A 17960-nucleotide genomic window follows, 5' to 3' on the forward strand; every position below is an offset into this window, starting at 1 on the left:
CAGTGTGATAAGGCAAGTGGAGGACGTAAAAGAAAATGAAAATGAAAAAGGAACTATCTTCAAATATGTCTTGATTGTGTTTATAGAAAACTCTAAGTAATCTTTTAAAAAATGAACCCTTCTAGAACTAAGTGAATTTATAGCAAGGTCATAAAATACAAAGCCAATATACAAAAACACATTATATTTTAAAAACAAGCTCCTTCTGTTTTTTAAAGAAGTTAATCATAATTCCAAAATCTTACCAATAAAAGAAAAAGGAAACTGTAATAATGTCTCACAAATGATTATAGGTAGAAAAATTCTATATATTACCAAATGGTTCCAGCAGTATGACAAAAATCACAATATATACAAGAATTGTTTAAAATTTAATAAACAAATCAATATTTCAGTAAATTTAAAGTGAAAATCATAAGATTATACCAACAGATAACAAGATGGTCTTGGGCAAAATTCAGCAGTCACTACCAACCAAAGTAGGTATCCTCTGGTCCCCTACATATATTGAAGGAGATTAGTAGAGGCAACAAAGAGAATTTATCCACAGAGTGAACACTGTAGAAAATCATTAAATGTTGGGAAATTTCCATTAAATTTGAAGAAACTGATGACTGCTATCACCATAATATCTGACCTTTTCTCAAGCTATTGCAAGAAGAGTAAACAGTATAACAAATATAAATACTGAAAAATAACTTAAATTTGTTAATATGTAGATTATACAACTTATAACCTAAAATTCTGTCCAATAAAAATAGAATGAGTGTTCAGTGGTTACATAACTAATGCTATATTAAATGTAGAAAATATTTGCATCAAAATAGCAAATGAAGTATCCAGAATGACATTCAAGTCAATTAGAAAACAAGCAAACAAACAAACAAAAGAACAAAAATAATGGAGAAAGTCAAGAATAGGAAAGTCAAAGAAAAGAAATAATGATTGGCCAAGAAACATGTTTGAAAAATACGCTCAATTAAAATTGAAATTTATGAAAAAATATATTAAAACATATATCTAAGGTGAGGATGTTGGAATACTCAATTTGATAGGAGTCTAAGAGAACTATCTGGCAATATCTAGTACAACTGGAAGTGTACGTAACCCATGAGCAATTCAGCAATATCTAACATAACGGAAAGAGTATAAAATGTATGCTCAAGTCTACTCCCACATGTATAGAATGAGAGACATTCCAGCTCACACCAACCAATGGTCACAGACAAGGATATTCACTGAAGTATATCTGAAATAGTGAAAAATTGCTAAACCTAAACACTAAAAAAAAAAAAAGATGTTTTAAATACATTATGCTTTGTTCATATAAAAAACTGGACCAAGTGGGTTTTAATTTTGTAGAAAAGTATCAGCCCTACATTCGGTTAGCAAGCAGCTGACTGCAGAGGAAGATGTGAGCAGCAGAGAAGTATGTCATGCACTTCCTTTCTCAACATAGCTAAGCATCTGCCAGGATATCTGGACAGTCCATCCGTTGGGGTCACTTTTTGGGGGGTTATGGCAGCATTTTCAGTATTAGGTATTGTGAATGGGACTTCCTTGGTAAGGTATGAGTTACAGTAGAAGATAAACAAAGAACAACAAATTTTCTTTATTGTAGGGATCAAGTCCTTTGATAGCCTGAAAACAAGCATTTTTTTTCCCCTAGAAGGGCTTTTAGTATTCAGAACTTCCTAAGTCCGTGAGCACAGAACATTTTTTAAGTACCATTAAATACTACTGTTCCCAGAGACACTCTTTCCGATATGTTGGGTTAAGGCACTGGTTATCTGTCTGTAATATTATGGATTGTGGAATTGCTGTTAATATCCTTAGGTGTGCAGTTATATAGTGATTAAGTAGAACACAACTTTTATTCTTAGGCGTTGCATGATATATATAGAAAGGTGTAATGTCATGATGTCTATAATTTACCATCAAATACTACAGCAAATATATATCAAAAATATACAGAAGCAAACCAAATATGACAACATATTAATAATAACTGAATCTAGAGAAGGCATACCAGCATTTATTGTACTATTCTTTTATTTTTTTCCAAGTGGACAGTGGCCTTTTTCATTGTTACTTTCAAATTTATCATGAATTTGGGGCAGAAAAAGCAGACTGTAATATGTCTGCTTAAGGACATGTTACATGTTTCTTTTATAAAAGAAAAAACATTACAGCTCTCCCTGATTCTTCAAACGCTTTACTCTCTTAATGTCCACATTCATCAGTTCTGGAGATTTCTTTCTCACCTTAGTTTTCAGAAATGAGTGCTGTTTTTAGGAATGAAAGTTTGTGTTACTAGATTTTATCCATAATTATTCATTTAAGAAGTAAAAGGTAACGGGCAGTTTTTACAAATTCTTTACATTCATAGGGTCATCCTCTCACGTGAATTTACCTAATATCACTATTGATAAAAATAATGCATATAAACACATTCTCTTCTATAGGTTTTGTTTTTTATTAACACTTCATCCTTAACAAAAGTACTATTAGGTAGATATTCTAGTTACCTCTTTAAAATTGAGGCACAGAAGGGAGGAGTGTTTTGCCAATACCACACAGGCAGAGGTGGAATTATGAGAATTACAGTAAAGATACGCTATGGCTAACATCTTTCCCCACATCTGTTACATTAACAGAATTATTTTCTGTTATAATGCTATATAAAGTGTGGTCCACGTACTGATGCTGGTCCACAGATTGTTTGCTTCTGGTCTGCCATGAGTTAAGGTACAAACACTGAGAGCAAACATTTAGAGACATTTACATAAACACAACAGAACTAATTTATGTCTGTTAAATCCAGTCATAAAAAATTGGGACTTTCATTTTGTACGTCTGTTTGTCTTTCAATTTCATTTTTCATGGTTACCCAATTTCATTGTTCTTATCAAAGTATTGGTCAACAACAGTTTTTTTGGGGGGAGGACATCCTTCATCTTGGTTTGCGTGCACTGTACCAGTATCAGTCTGCAAAAGTTAACCAAGACTGGGTAATGCTACAATTTTTCAAGCCCTTTAAATCTAGATAGATAGATATATAGATAGATAGATAGATAGATAGATAGATAGATAGATAGATAGATAGTGTAAAACTATTTCTCAGTTCAGTTTTGAGCATGAAGCAAAAGGGATTCCCACATGTTCCCTAACAAGCAAAATTTTTCTTAAATCAAATATGTATTTACTGTTGTTATAAAAGGCATTTTCTAAAGGCCACTGTATCCTTTTTACATTATGCATAGGGTTTCCTCACTAATATGATTTCTCTGATGTAAAGTGAGTTGATCACTACGAATAAAGGCTTTCCCACATTCTTTACATTTATAGGGTTTCTCACCAGTGTGAATTCTGTGATGTCGTGTGAGTTCTGAATTAACACTAAAGGCTTTCCCACATTCTTTACACTTATAGGGTTTCTCACCAGTATGAACTGTGTGATGTCGAGTAAGTTCTGCTTGAAGACGAAAGGCATTCCCGCATTCTTTACACCCATAAGGTTTCTCACCAGTGTGAAGTCTAAAATGTTGAGTGAGGTGATACCGGCGACTAAAAGTCTTTCCACATTCCTTACATTCATAGGGAATCTCACCAGTGTGAATTCTTTGATGTAAGGTAAGTTGATAACTACAAATAAAAGCATCCCCACATTCATTACATGTGTAGGGTTTCTCTCCGGTATGGATTCTGTGATGTTGAGTAAGGTGATAGTGACGACTAAAGGCCTTCCCACATTCTTTACATTCATAGGGTTTCTCACCAGTATGAATTCTGTGGTGTTGAGAAAGATGATTGCTACGAATAAAGGCTTTCCCACATTCCTGACATTTGTAGGGTTTTTCACCAGTATGAATTCTGTGATGCTGAGTAACTTCTGTTTGAAAGCGAAAGGCCTTTCCACATTCTTTACATACATAGGGTTTTTCACCAGTATGAACTTTATAATGTTGAGTGAGATTGTAGCGACGACTAAAAGTCTTCCCACACTCCTTGCATTCATAGGTATTCTCACTGTTGTGAATTCGCTGGTGTGAAATAAGTTGATTGCTACGAATAAAGGCCTTCCCACATTCCTTACATTCATAGGGTTTCTCACAAGTATGAATCCTGTGATGTCGAGTCAGTTCTGCTTGAAGACGAAAGGCCTTCCCGCATTCTTTACATCCATAGGGTTTCTCACCAGTATGAATTCTGTAATGTTGGGTAAGATGATACCGACTACTGAAGGTTTTCCCACATTCCTTGCATTCATAGGGAATCTCACCGGTATGAGCTCTAAGATGTAAAGTAAGTTGATAGCCACAAATAAAGGCCTTCCCACATTCCTTACAATCATAGGGTTTCTCCCCAGTATGAATTCTACAATGCCGAGTCAATTCTGTTTGGAGACGAAAGGCTTTTCCACATTCCTTACATTCATAGGGTTTCTCACCAGTATGAATCCTATGATGTCGAGTAAGTTCCGCATGAAAACTAAAGGACTTACCACATTCTTTACATTCATAGGGTTTGTCACCAGTATGAATTTTCTGATGATGAACAAGGTATGAGCCATGACTGAAGGCCTTCCCACACTCATTACATTTATAGGGTTTTACACCAGTATGAATCTTCTGATGTTGACTAATATGTCGTTGTACCCTAAAGGTCTTTCCACAAATCTTACATTCATAAGGCCTCTCACCTGTATGAATTCTCTGATGTTCAGTAAGTTGATAATGAAGTCTAAAGGCCTTCCCACATTCTTTACATTCATAAGGCCTCTCCCCAGCATGAATTGTCTGATGTACTCTAAGGTCTCGAACACGACTAAAGGCCTTCCCACATTCTTTACACTCATAGGGTTTCACACCAGAATGTATTCTCTGATGTTCAGTAAGGTGGTAATGAAGTCTAAAGGTCTTCCCACAATTGTTACATTCATAGGGTCTCTCTCCACCATGAATTGTCTGATGTACTCGAAGGTCCCCCACACGACAAAAGGCCTTCCCACATTCCTGACATTTATAGGGTCTCTCACCGGTATGAATTCTCAGATGTTGAATAAGGTATGACTGCTGTCTAAAAGCCTTGCAACATTCCTTACATTCGTATGATTTCTCTCTAGCATGAATCTTCTGATGTAGTGGAAGAGATGTATGTTTTTGGATTATCATTTGACTAACACATTTCATTTGATGTCCCTTTTGTCTCTCCAACTCATGTTTACACTGCAAATCACTTCTGAAAATGGTGTCCTCATGGGTGTAAGTTTTACTTTTGTCCATTGTCTGCAACTGAGATAAATATAGTTCACAAATATCCTTTTCTGGAAATAACTCCTTGGTGACATACTTAGACTCCAAGTCTGAAAAAAAAGCAAAAAGGAACAAATGCTGTGATGGGATTTTTCTATATTGAAGGTGGAATAAGGGATTGCATCTCATAGTTGAAATGAAAGGCAAACTAAAACAACACACATTAGAAGTAAAGGTTCAGAGCAGGGTTCGGCAAACTTTTTTCGGTAAAGGGCCAGAGAGTAAAAATTGTAGCCTTCGTAGGGCACATGGTGTTTGTTACAATTACTCAGCTATGCTGTTACAGCTCAAAGGCAGTCACAGACAAAATGTAATTGAATAAGTGTAGCTATGTTGTAATACCACTTTATTTATGGACACAAATTTGAATTTCACAAAATTTTTATGTGTCACAAAATATTTGTTTGATTTTTTTTTTCATCCAGTAAAAATGTAAAAACTGGTTTTAGCCCCTGAGCCATACAAAAGCAGATGGTGAGCTGTTTGGCCCATGGGCCTTAGTTTGCCTGAATCTGACTGAGAAAACGCTAGATTATTGTAGAGCAATTTGAAAGAAGGCATAAGACTTCAGAAAATAATATGACTCTAAAAGAAGGTAAAATAAGTGATTAGCGGAACAAGTTAAATCAGTGGTCCTCCTACTTAGGGTGGATGTAGGCGAGTTCCTTACATATACTGCTCTTCAGGCACTGACCCAGACCAACAGAATCAAAATCTATAGGATCAAGTCCTGAATGTCTGCATTTTTAATCTTTCTCATAAGATGATTTTGATGCAGACCATTTTGAGAATCTGTACCTAATTCTTTTTCCTAAGGTTTCTCTTTACTCTTAGAATAAAATTCAAACATATCAGCACAGATAAACAAAGTATCACATATTACTTTACTTATCTGTACTACCTAGCTCCCTTCCTACAATATCAACACCTCCGTGACAATAGAAACCTGTGTCAATAGTGCCTGGACTTGAGCACAGTGCTGGTTTCAAGTAAATAGGAAATAAGTGTTGAATAACATAATCATAGGCAATGGAGAAGTGAACAGAGGTATAACTATAAAAGAGGACTTGGAAACAAAGGTAAAATGGTTTTAATGGGGAAGAAAGAAGGCAATTCCCTCTTTGAAATGGGAGGGAAACAGAAGAGAAACAAGGAGCATGGCAGATGGGGGTAAAGATGAAGTGCCTTTGGGAGGTCATGTTGGAGGATATTAATGTTTTCCCACATTTCAGGCCTTCTCTCCACAGGCCTTGGACTTTTGAAAGGAGCTTTCCAAACATCTCAGGGGCGTGCCTCTCCCTGACCCAGGGGGCTATAATGTGTGACGACATCCCCCTCGCCTGATTTGCCATCACTCACCTGTGTACCAACTTCTCGTTCCTTCTCTCATTACCATCCAGGGCTCTTTCTCTTGCTCCAATAAAGTAATCAAGTCTGGCTTAGGAGTGGAACATCCTACTCACAGGAAAGAAATGTCACAGGATTTAGAACAAACAAAGAAAACGTAAGTTCAAAAATGTCTTAATCTAGAATTGGTTACATTTATATTAAACTGTAGATCTGAATTGTATATTTTAAAATGAAAAAGGTCATTGAAGAATATTGACATTTAGATGGACTCATGATCAGAGGACTAAAGAGGCCAGATAGGGGAGGGAAAAGGTCTGCTCTGCGTCTAAAGACAGTATAGAAAGAGGTTGAGAACACAGACCTTGGAGCCCCATGACCTGGGTTCAAGTCTTCTGTCACCCACTAGGTGTTACTCCTTCCATGTGTTATGCTTTTATCAAATGTAAATACTACCTACTTCATAGGGCATTTGTGAGAATTACATGAATTAATATATGTAAGGGCTTACAAGGATGCCTAACATGCAGTATTATTTTGGTTGTTGTTCTCATTAGTTTATTAAAAGAAAAATACTGTTTCCTAAAATACTTCCAACTTCTTCCTTAGAATTCTTTCAAAAGAAAATGCAAAATTCAGACTAGAATTTTCAACCACAAAGTAGGTTAAAGAGACTATGTCTCTTTTAAGGATGGGATGTGTTTGCTTGAGTTTTAAATGGATGTTGTTAACCCAGTCCACCACTATATAAACTGTAGAGGCTCATTTGATGATCGAAAAATGCAGAACCCTGAGACTAGCTAATCTGTCTGCAGAAGGGCCAGACATGAACACAGAGCAGCTATAGGAATTCTGAGCATACACATTGTATGAAACCTGGCTTCTCTGAAAATGTTGTAGACTGGGAATCATTTAGAAAAAGAGACAAACCTAAGCAAAAAAAAAAAAAAAAAGAAGAAGAAGAAGAAGAAAAGAAAAAGAGACAACTGTAGGAAGGGCCAGAGAGAGGAGTGAAGGTCACTGAAGGATGGGGAAGATGGTGCTTAACACATGGGCCCATTTCCAACCCAATAATGTTGGAACCATTTCTTTCGAAATAGGGGGCAGACATTCAGCTTGTACTTTAAAAGACGTTCAGCTAGAGCTCTGAAATTCAACAATGGAGAAAACTGATATTCCAAAAAACAGATGTAACTTATCTGCACAGATACCCTTACCTAATGAGACCAAGTTGCTATAGTTCTCCAACATCACATCCCTGTACAAAGTCCTCTGATCATGGTCCAGGCACTCCCACTCCTCCTGGGAGAGGTCTATGGCCACATCCTTGAATGCCAAGGACATCTGAAATGACAGACCCATGTATTGTAAACATTGTTTTAAATGTATTTTTAAGATGGAAAGCCACTTTGCAGGAAAGAGGCAATAATACAGCAAGCAGTAAACTGGGGTTCAAGCTCGTGACATGCAGGGAAGAGTAAGAAAATCAGTTATTTCTAAAGTGGAGTGCTATCTGCTTTTAAAGGATACTCTTGGTATGAACAAAAGGTCCTGTATACCATGGGATAACATGGTTCTGGGAATGAATAAAGTAGTTTTCAAAGTTTCCCAGTGAAATTAACTCAGATAAATAGGCACATTGCCTATCACATGCCTGCATTTTAAGCACTGAATAAACGTGAGTTCCATTCTCTTTTCCCTTCAAGAAACTTTATTTTAAAAAGAAGTAATGCATTGTTTTTCCCCAAAAGCACTCTAAAATCTGTGGCCTAGAAAGTAGGACTTGACTGACATTTGATTTCAACAAAATTCAGGTTTATCATTATGTAATGTCATAAGCATTTTCCCTGTTTAACAAATGACACACAGCATTGTAAAATGACTATTACTCAATAAGAAAATGTTAAAAACAAAAACAAGTGACAAAACCTTTAGTTAATTTATTTACTATCTGGCTAATCATCTATCTTGTGATTATGTCAGACGAATCTTTCTGTCACATTTAGGCATTTAGGTTGTACAAAGTGTGTGAGGGCTCCCCTAAACACGTTAGCCTCTCTTCATTTCCCACTCAGGATCTAGAGGGTTCTCCTATCTGCTGTCACCACCATCCCCCAGGATGCTTGTCTTGACCCGGAGCTGGAGGATGCTGATGAAGATGTCACCAGAGACCAGCACAACCTCTTCACAAAAGTGACCTTTGTCCTGTTGTTCATTCCTCTGGGTACCCCTGGATAGATCCCTGAAATCCCCACAAGCAGGCCCTCCATCACACTCCAATCTAGTCCTATAAGCCTCTCAAGGAATGAGATTTCACACATGCAGAACTCTCAACACGAAATTCCATCTTATCAACCTGCAAGTCTCAAGTCTAATGGGACTGTCATCTCTTTCATGGAATCATGACTCTAACGAGGGAAATTCAAGTATTTCACTCAAGCAACTTCACCCATCACAGCTCCATCAATGCTCCTGAGAGAGACTGAGTACTTGGAGAGGTGATGAATTAGTGAACACAGGAAGAGACAAGAGAGGCAAACGAGGAGAAGACTAGATTGTGTGACACCATCCTTCACTGTGATTGGGGTAACTAGCGAGCAAGCAGCTGCAGCAATAGGGTTGTCTTAGGAAGAAGTCTCAGGATAATAAAAATGATCACAAAGGGGTGGGGAGGATATAGCTCAGTGGTAGAGCGCATGCTTGGTAAGCACAAGGTCTTGGGTTCAATCCCCAGTACCTCCATTAAATAAACAAACAAACAAACAAACAAACCTAATTACCTTTCCCCCGCTCCCTCCCCAAAAAAGAAAATGATCACATGAATTCAAAACCACAGCATTTCAAGGAGGAGAAATGTGAACTTACATAGGCCATGGTTATAGCCCTGCAAGACCTTGTTAGTCCTCTTTGGGCTCTCTCCACTGGAAAAGCACAGAGTACAGAGAAGCCAGGGCTGAGGGAGGAACAAGAGACTTTGTGACCAGGTGTGTCTCAGAAATCCCCAAATGACTTACGTTAATATAATCCAAGTTAATATCATCCTGTTTTGCCTTCTTTCTACTTCCATCCCCACAGTGCCCCACATACAAATCAGGAGAGACAAGAGGGAGTTTGGATGAAGCCAAGTCCTCACTATACCACAGGGAACCACCTGCACCAGTGTAGACACAGGCCTTTTTGTGCAGAGGCCTCCTGCATGCAGCCAGGCCAGGCACTCTAGCAGAAGGGTCTCTAGTTCACCCAAATTTCTGATGATGTTGATCTGCAACTGTCCCATTAGTCTCACTTTGAGTCTAACATAATTAGAATAAAAACTGTAAGATAAGAAGTTGTGCAGTCCAGTATGATAGCCAACAGCCACACTTGGCTATTTAAATCAAATCAAATTTTAAATGAAATAAAATTAAAAGTTCAGTTCAGTTCCTCTGTTGCACCAGCCACATTTTAGTTGCTGATGTGGCTAGTAGTTACCATTTTGGAGAATGTAGATACAGAACATACCCATCATCACAGAAAGTTCTACTGGACAGAGCTGGTATGAAGCATACAGCATAAAATCCATTTATCGCCACGGAGGTCCCCTGAGTTCAGAATAATTTGGTCAAAAACTGACAGAGATAGCTAGAGAAATAACATCTCCTTCCTATGAACTCCCAAGGCATGTGACCTGAATTTCCCCAGATGGCTTTATTACCTCCTATCTCATGCTTATTCAGTCTATTCTGATTTTATATTATGTGCTGTATTACAAGAAACTTAACGGCAGTAACGATGCTTTCAGTGCTTGTATTCCTCTAGTTACTATCACAAGATTCAGCATACTATGAGCCTTTATGTCTGATCTTTGACTAAAATTCCATTTTTAGGCAGTTTTTTCTTAGGAAATGGCTATAAACTCACATTAAGATACATGCACAAGATGTTAGAATAACTAACTGAGGTTATATTTCTAACAGAACTACAGCTACAGGAGGCAACAGGTTAAATAAATCTAGTCAGTTGTGATGGCACTCTAAGGCCTTATTAATACAGATTATACTGGTCCATATTTATTGTTGGAGAAAGACAATCATGATGAATTACTTATTGATACAGGCAAATTAAAGAAGTCTCTAAAACTATGGGAGGGATTATAATGTCATTAATAACACAGACTCTGCTGTCAGACTTGTAGAATGTGAATCTTTGACAGCTACTAACTTTTCAGTTAGTTTATTGATTGATAAACAAAGGGTAAAAATAGCACCTATCTCCTACAGCTGTCATGAAGATTGGGATAGTACATATATACCACTTAATGACATATAATTACTAAATTAGATAGTATTAAAGGACATGTAATGTCCTATATTTTAATAAGAATTACATATTATTAGATAAAATTATTTTCTATTTTCTTTTTTATGGTAAAATTTGAGTCTCAAACCCACTCTTCTTTATAAGGACATCTTAAATATTTTAGAGCCAATTTTGGAAATGCAAATATTTTTAACAATATTAGCCAAACAATTCTTAGAAAGCTAACCAAGAAATCACTCATTGTCCCTGCAGCTACCAAAGACGAGACACCATTCTTCAACATAAAACTAACAGAAAGAACCTAATAATGCCTTAAATGGAGAACTTTAATAAGAGATTCAATCTCATTCTCCCATCCTATGTAAAGATGTACATGAATATTTATAGTTATTACCATCTTATTCTGTTTTGTACTATTATAAATCTGTCTTACAAATTTTACTTGCATTAAAAGATATGTGGACTGGGGAGGGTATTGTGATGTCCTGTGAAAGCAACCTTAAAAATCTAGAAAAGTGTCATCCTGAAGGGCTACCTTATTTGACAACTGTGCCATAATAATTACTCTTAACTGATTTACATAACCCTAAATGGTGTAAATCTGGAGGTGTAAATACTTGGAAGGTTTATCAAACTAGAGGGGTTCATTCGCATTTTCCTCTTCTTCCTATATTCATGGAGGTACCTATGGTCGGGGGAGGGTATAGCTCAGTGGTAGAGTGCCTAGTATGCACGAGGTCCTGGGTTCAATCCTCAGTACTGCCATTTAAAAAAAAATAAATTAAAAAGATAAATAAGTAAACCTGATAACTGACCCCCACCAGAAAGGAAAAGAAAGAAACTATGTTAGAAATAATTTTTCTAAATAGGAATTGGATAGTCTGTGTCCTTTAAATGTTCAATTAGAACAATTTCTATTCTGCACACAAACACACACACCCACACACAAGCACATACACAGGTGCACAGAAAAATTTTGCTAAAATAAACCTCCCCCAAATATTAATAATGATGCTGGTGCTAGTTTTAGTTTCTTTTTAATAAGTCCCTCAAGTAATATAACTGAGTAACTGTTTTTTTCCAAAAATGACCATTAATTCCAATTAAGTATACAATAAATTGATACTCAATTTTAAAATATTTTAAAGTCTTGAATCATTCAGTTTGACATGTGTGGGAATAGTAAGGCAATCAATGTGACCATTATAAGTAAAGCCTACCAATTTTTGAACATTCTTCTTAAAACAATAAGACCTTTTTACTGACAAGATTCTGTTCTGAACGGACATGTCAGGTGAGGGGCATCTGCAAACTAAATAAAATTTGGGCAAAGCAGACAGAACAGTGTTTCGTTCTCTTTCTCCTCCACTAAATAATCAACTGAAGTATCACTTTGGATATAACCCTTGTAAAATGTCTCTGAACCCCAATATTAGTAAATGACATTCATATAAAATTTAAGTATTATTGTTCATCACAACGAATATTACTTTACTCATACATGTGTTTTTTTCTTTTGACAAACTCTTTATAAACGTAAATCCAAACCCATTGATTCCTTGGAAAAAATCCCTGCCCATGATGGCAGGGCTCAAACCTGAATTCACATTTCTGTTTCTAAATCCTTAAAAAGTAGATGCCCATGTCACTCACTTACTGACACCAGTCAAACCACCTCTGATACTGCATTGCTTTAAACTGAGGTTCTGGAGAAGACGAATGAGGTGATTCCACCTAAATATTAATCTCAATAAAACAAAGCTTAACTTTAGACTCCAGGATGAGTATTTCTTATTACTACAAAAAAGTGAATGAGAGAGGGATTCACCTGCCTGACCCCTCACTCACTGGAAAGGAAGGCCTAGAATAGGCCACTGGACATTTCAGGAAAATAAAAGCAAATGTTTCCATGTTTCAAAAACAAAAATGCACTTATGAACAAAGAGGAAATAGAAACTCACCTGATCTGTACTTTTAGATGTGCAACAACAATTTTTCTGTCCTCCTCAGGATCCTTCTTTTGGAGAATGGCAGGACTGGGGTAGAAGAAAATCATGAGACATCAGGCTTTTCTTGGGACTCAGACGGAGAATGTCCCTTCCAGAGCCCCATCAGTCCTGACCTCGCACATATAACCAGATGGAAGAGGGAGGCTGGAACCCGCCTTTGAATTCACAGCAGATTCCGAGGATCAGAGGTATGGGACTACTGAGGTTCTGAAAAATGTAGCAGCACCCACAGCGCCGCTAAGTAGGGAGCCCTGCCATCATTTCGTCCCAGGAGTCTGTGTTGGAGACACTTCTAGCTCTAAAAGTCCCACCCCAAAACCAGGACTCTGCCTTCTTGCTGAGAACCTTCATTCTAGGGTTCAACATTTGACTTTCCTCTTGGGGACATAGCTCTGTGCAGACACTGGGACCTGAGATGGGAGGGAAGGGAAGGTAGTAGGAACGTGGGTTAGGGACACCACCACTGAGCCAAACACCAGCCTCAGCCACACAACCGCGCCCACCATCAGGAGGCCTGCCTCGGTCCTGGCAAGCGTGGGCGCGCGCGCGCGCGCGCGCACACACACACACACACACACACACACACACACACACACACACACCCTGACACACTCCCTATCACGCAATCCCCCTCCTCTGCTCCTCCTGCCCGCACAGGCCTGAGGCTCCGGGCACGATGCCCCCTGGGCTTCTCGCTTTGGATGGCAGCTCCATCCCATCCCTACCCGAGACGAGTACTGCTCCAGCTCACCTAGCACAGACTTCTTCCCAGGCTTCCACCAACTCCCGGGCGGGGGCTGAGCCACCCAGAACGCACGGTTGGGGGCCCTCAGGGTTCGAGACTAACACCGCCGGGGCTTCTGGGAAATGTAGTCCACGGCTGGTGGGCTTGTGCTCAGAGTGCGCAGGCGCAGGCGCGCGCGGACCCGGCTGCTGCCGTCTCCCACCGCCAGATCCGCGGACACGCGCAGTAAGGTAAGCTGAGAGAACTGGCCGCCGGGGGCTGTGTGGGCTGTGCCGCCTCGCCGGACCCCAGAGGGCTGGCCCGCACAGTGCACCCATGGGTGCCACCGTGAGGCCGGGCGCGTGCGAAGTGTCTTCTGTCAGTTTCTTCCCCGAGGGAGTCCCTGCGCCTAGATTGCGGCGGGAGCTTTGCAGGTGTACCGTTGAGAACGGTGCGTGGCCCTCGGTCCCCGGCCTCGTGAGCGTGTGTGTATGTGTGAGCGCTGCGGGACCGACCGCGCCTCTTTGTCCGAGAGTGAGTCGTGCTTCTGCGTGTGTGTAATTCTTTGGGTGCGAGACGGTGTGTGCCTGCAGCGGCGCCTGACTGGAGGGAGGCCAGAGAAAGTAGCCTGGGAATGTGATTCGTGACTGAGCAGTGAGGTGAGAGGCACGGTGGGAGATTGTGGCTGTGCGGGACTGAGACCCGGGTGATTCGGGTGTGATGGGCGGCGTGTGCGGGGCGCTGTGTGACTGGAGTGGTTGAGCTGCCAGGTGCAAGCGAGGCCGTGTGAAGGTGGATCTGTGTGATCCTGAATGCGTGTGGGACATCACGGGTGCCAGTGGCCTCATGACTGGGTGTGTGTGCTATGTGTGATCGTGTGCAGCCATAGGCTTATCATATGAGAATACGTTGCATCTTCCTGCAGCTTCAGCTTTATTTCAAGATTTGGACCAAAGATTTCCAATCTGTCGAATAATTTTGCCTTTTTATAGGAAATAAGATGAATTTTTTCATGGAGAAAAATGTAAATTATAGTAACTTTTTTAAAATATGAAGGAATCCTCTCCATTCTTCTGTGCTGTTAGGGGTCCCTGGCAGATAAATTTGAGAACCTTGAATGAGGAAATAGCTTTATGCTTGGGAAGGCAGTGTGCTGTAGGATAGGCCACAATTTAAGTCAGATGATAACACATTTTGCTTTTCCTCTCCTTTTTTGAAGAATTCAGTCCTAAAGCCATAAGGTGGGCTCAGAGCAGAGTCTTGGAGCTTGAGCAGGATGAGGAAGGTGTCCATGCAGGGATGGCTTGGTGCAGGGTGACCAGGCTTACTAAGGGGGCATTCCAAGTGGTGGAAAAGACTATCATGGTGTCAGCCTAACCAGGATAAGGAGGGTGTCCACACAGGAGGAAGGCTCTGAATGGTATTTCAGAGCCCAAGCAGGGTGAAGATGGCTTCTGGGAATGGGTACTGTCCAGTATTGGGTGTTGGAACCTAAATGGGGGTGTTGGAAACATTCATGTTGGTTGAACAGGAGGCGATGAGTGTCAGAACCCAAGTAGGGTGAAAAAAGCATGGGGGCGGGGTGGCAGAGTTATTGGAGTCTGTTATACACGATGGGGGTGAAGGTGCTTATCAAGTTAGTAAATATATGAAGGGCAGCGGGAGCAGGCCCGCTTCTCCCTGTCAGCGGGGAAGTAGAGACATGGAAAAGGAGCGAACTAGAGTGACCCTTGTGATGGTAGGTTGAAACTAGCTGTAATGTATGAATTCACTATTGTCTATATGGATTGATATAAAAATAAAAATAAGAAGGTTCTGGTTTGCGGAGGTCACCGAGCTCACTTATGCGGAGAACCCTGCTCTCCCTTTCAGGGCTCTGGGTTCCAGCATCTGCCTGGCCTGTTGTGTCCCTGCTTCAGCAGGAGTCAGCGTGCTGAGCGTTCCACTGGAGCCCCCAATCCTATCACATAAGACAACATATATATCTTAAGATCCTGAAGAAACGGCAAAATGTCCAAGTAATGTTTAGGGATAATTTGTAAGGAGAAGTAAAAAAAAAGTGATGCAGTCATCATGGCGTTGAGCACCATCTTCTTCTGGCTGCTGCTTCTGCTTCATCATCTTCCTTTCCCTCTGAGGCTGACATGGAAGACGGTGTTTGAGTCTCCTGGGATGGCTGTGGTGTGGTCTGTGCCATCAGACATGGCTTCTGGTTTGTGCAGACAGTGGTGACATTTGTCATGTTGTTGTACTGGTACAGAGTCATTTTTGATCAACAGAGTCCTTTTTAACAACGTAGCAGTACACAGATTGTAGTCTCATCTGAGATATGCTAACAGATTCTGGTTGTCCTCAAAGGAAATGTTACTGAAGAATACATGAAACCTGGGGAAACAATCGACATGTGTCCAGCTTTTGCTGTATCAAGCTGGGGTTCACTCACCATGGCAGTAACTGCAGAAGATGTATTCACACAAAGGATCATCACTGCCTGTGGGCAAACAGTTGTGCAGGAATCTCCTTCTCAGTGGAATCCTACTGCCTGCTCTTTGGATGATGCTTACACAAGTGTTCTATTTATAATAAGTTGTTACATCATACATTTATATTTTGGGCACTTTTATGTGTATTATTTTTACAATTAAAAACAAATAAAAACATTTACATATATTTAAGTTTTTTCTTCCTCTTGTCTTTGCAGAGTGGAACAGAGAAAAGGGATACATGTCTCCCTTGGCAGGGAAACACTTGCTTTAAAGACTCCACTTCCAAAATGTACTGGTGCCTGGGCTGTTCAGCAAACTGGCTTTACTTTTTCCCTCTTCACACAGTAGCATGTAATTGAGAACAGAAAAAAGCAGCCCCTGACATCCAGGAACTCACCTCACACTTACAGGTAGGCCTCACTGGTATTGAAAGCTGGCCTGGTGCTCACAGCTAGGCCATGTTATTCTCCAGTTGGACATAAACAGTCTCACAGAACACCAACATCAAAGTCACTCTGAGACCATAATGATGGGAGGCCACTTAATAATTTTGTCTAAGAACAGGCAAAAACAAGTTTGCTAGGCAACCCACAAAATATACCAAATACCCCCTCTCCCAGCTAATGTGAGTGGCTGCTACTTCTTGCCAGTTAGAGTTTTAGGCTCACTCTGGTCTGCTGTCATTTCTGGGGTACATGGTTCTGTTCTCTTCCCAGACTTTTTGCCCTTTATCGCTGATATTTAGGATATGTTTTGTCACTTTAGCAATTTCCTTCCTTTACCCTCCTCCTTCCAAATACCAACTGACTTGCAAAATCCTTTTTTTTCCTCCTATAGTTTTGTTGTTGTTGTTTTAAGTACCTAATTTGAAAGGTCAACTATGTATAAGGTGTGTAACAAAAAGCATTCCCATGGCACCCTCACTCCGTAGTTCCCTGTCTACTTCCAAGAGGCAATGACTTCCCATCCTCTCATTTCTTTTGAAATTTACTTCCATCTTTCTAAATTATATGCTTTTGTACACTCACCAGTTTTAGATATTAGCTGCTACTGAATGCGAAAGATGTCTCCTAACAGCCTGCTTTCCTCTCTTTTCTCTCATGCTGCTTGGTTTCCTCAGAAGGAATCCTTCAATTGCCTGCCCAGGGCTCTCACTTCATTCCGTCTTCAGCATGGCAACTCCTCTCATCCATACTCCAGGCCCTCCAGCCCAGACATTGCTGGCCCAGCCTTTCCAGAGTAAATCTGAGGTCTTCAGCCAGGTTGGAGAAAGGTCACAGGGCCTGGAGTAACAACCGCTCATTTGTTTCCTGCACAACTGATGTATTATGAATCCTGGTTTTTATATAGCCTTTCAGGTAGTCCTCACCTTCAGAACCTGGCTCCTCTGGTTTCTGAAAGGGACTCTGTTTGTTTCTGGGCTTCCCTGTAGCTCAGGTTCACGCTTCCTCAGGTCTGCTACATCAGTGAGCCTGCTTCCAAAATTGTGTTGCTGCCATCTCCTCTCTCCTCCAGTGTCCTTGTGAATTTATACCTTACTCTGGTTTTAGTGAGGTTCCAGGAGGAAGGAAGAATTAACTTCTCTGCTCAACCTGCTTACCTACTGAGGAATCACCCCGTCCCTTCAAGGACCTACGATTCCCCAACTATTTTTCCTCATACCTTCTTCCCATCTCACACCCAAATATATAGTGACATTTATATATTTGTTCAAAGGACATGAACTGAATGCCTACCACATGTAGGTGCTGGGCCTTGAATTGTGATCAAGCTACAATCC

The 17960-nt window shown here is 40.1% G+C and overlaps 1 protein-coding gene, 1 long non-coding RNA gene and 1 other non-coding gene across 7 annotated transcripts; 2 read left to right on the forward strand and 1 right to left on the reverse strand.

Annotated features, from left to right (window-relative positions):
* Positions 1–353: 353 nt before the first annotated feature.
* Positions 354–13920, reverse strand: ZNF546 (zinc finger protein 546). Of its 4 annotated transcripts, XM_032486036.1 has the most exons (7): positions 13722–13920; positions 12923–12997; positions 10164–10243; positions 9528–9615; positions 7880–8006; positions 6675–6770; positions 354–5365 (listed from the first exon to the last, which is right to left on the reverse strand). In XM_032486036.1, exons 4-7 carry the CDS (start codon positions 9534–9536, stop codon positions 3249–3251), a joined length of 2349 nt encoding a protein of 782 aa, XP_032341927.1. In that variant the 5' UTR covers positions 9537–9615; positions 10164–10243; positions 12923–12997; positions 13722–13920; the 3' UTR covers positions 354–3248. The 4 variants fall into 4 exon arrangements, with proteins under 4 accessions (XP_032341927.1, XP_014408996.1, XP_014408995.1 ...); XM_014553510.2 differs by lacking the exon at positions 10164–10243 and having other exon boundaries at positions 13722–13817; XM_014553509.2 differs by lacking the exons at positions 9528–9615; positions 10164–10243.
* Positions 9332–9404, forward strand: TRNAT-GGU. The gene has a single exon. It is a non-coding gene; the product is annotated as a tRNA-Thr (tRNA).
* LOC116665700 lies at positions 12953–16364 on the forward strand. 2 transcript variants are annotated; one of them, XR_004322340.1, is made up of 2 exons: positions 12953–13158; positions 15567–16364. It is a non-coding gene; the product is annotated as an uncharacterized LOC116665700 (long non-coding RNA). The 2 variants fall into 2 exon arrangements; XR_004322341.1 differs by lacking the exon at positions 12953–13158 and adding an exon at positions 13829–13945.
* Positions 16365–17960: the final 1596 nt, after the last annotated feature.

The sequence above is a fragment of the Camelus ferus genome, chromosome 9 (assembly GCF_009834535.1).
Source record: "Camelus ferus isolate YT-003-E chromosome 9, BCGSAC_Cfer_1.0, whole genome shotgun sequence".
Classification (NCBI taxonomy): Eukaryota; Metazoa; Chordata; class Mammalia; order Artiodactyla; family Camelidae; genus Camelus; species Camelus ferus.

What these genes read in the sequence shown, in the direction of transcription:
- ZNF546 (XM_006177932.3), bottom strand. Translation starts at nt 13,017, where the DNA reads ATGATTTTCTTCTACCCCAGTCCTGCCATTCTCCAAAAGAAGGATCCT. An exon ending in CATCTAAAAGTACAGATCAG is followed by an intron (nt 9,616 to 12,922) that starts GTGAGTTTCTAT and finishes TTCCTCCCTCAG; the next exon opens with CCCTGGCTTCTCTGTACTCT. An exon ending in TAGCAACTTGGTCTCATTAG is followed by an intron (nt 6,771 to 7,879) that starts GTAAGGGTATCT and finishes TCCTGTGAGTAG; the next exon opens with GATGTTCCACTCCTAAGCCA.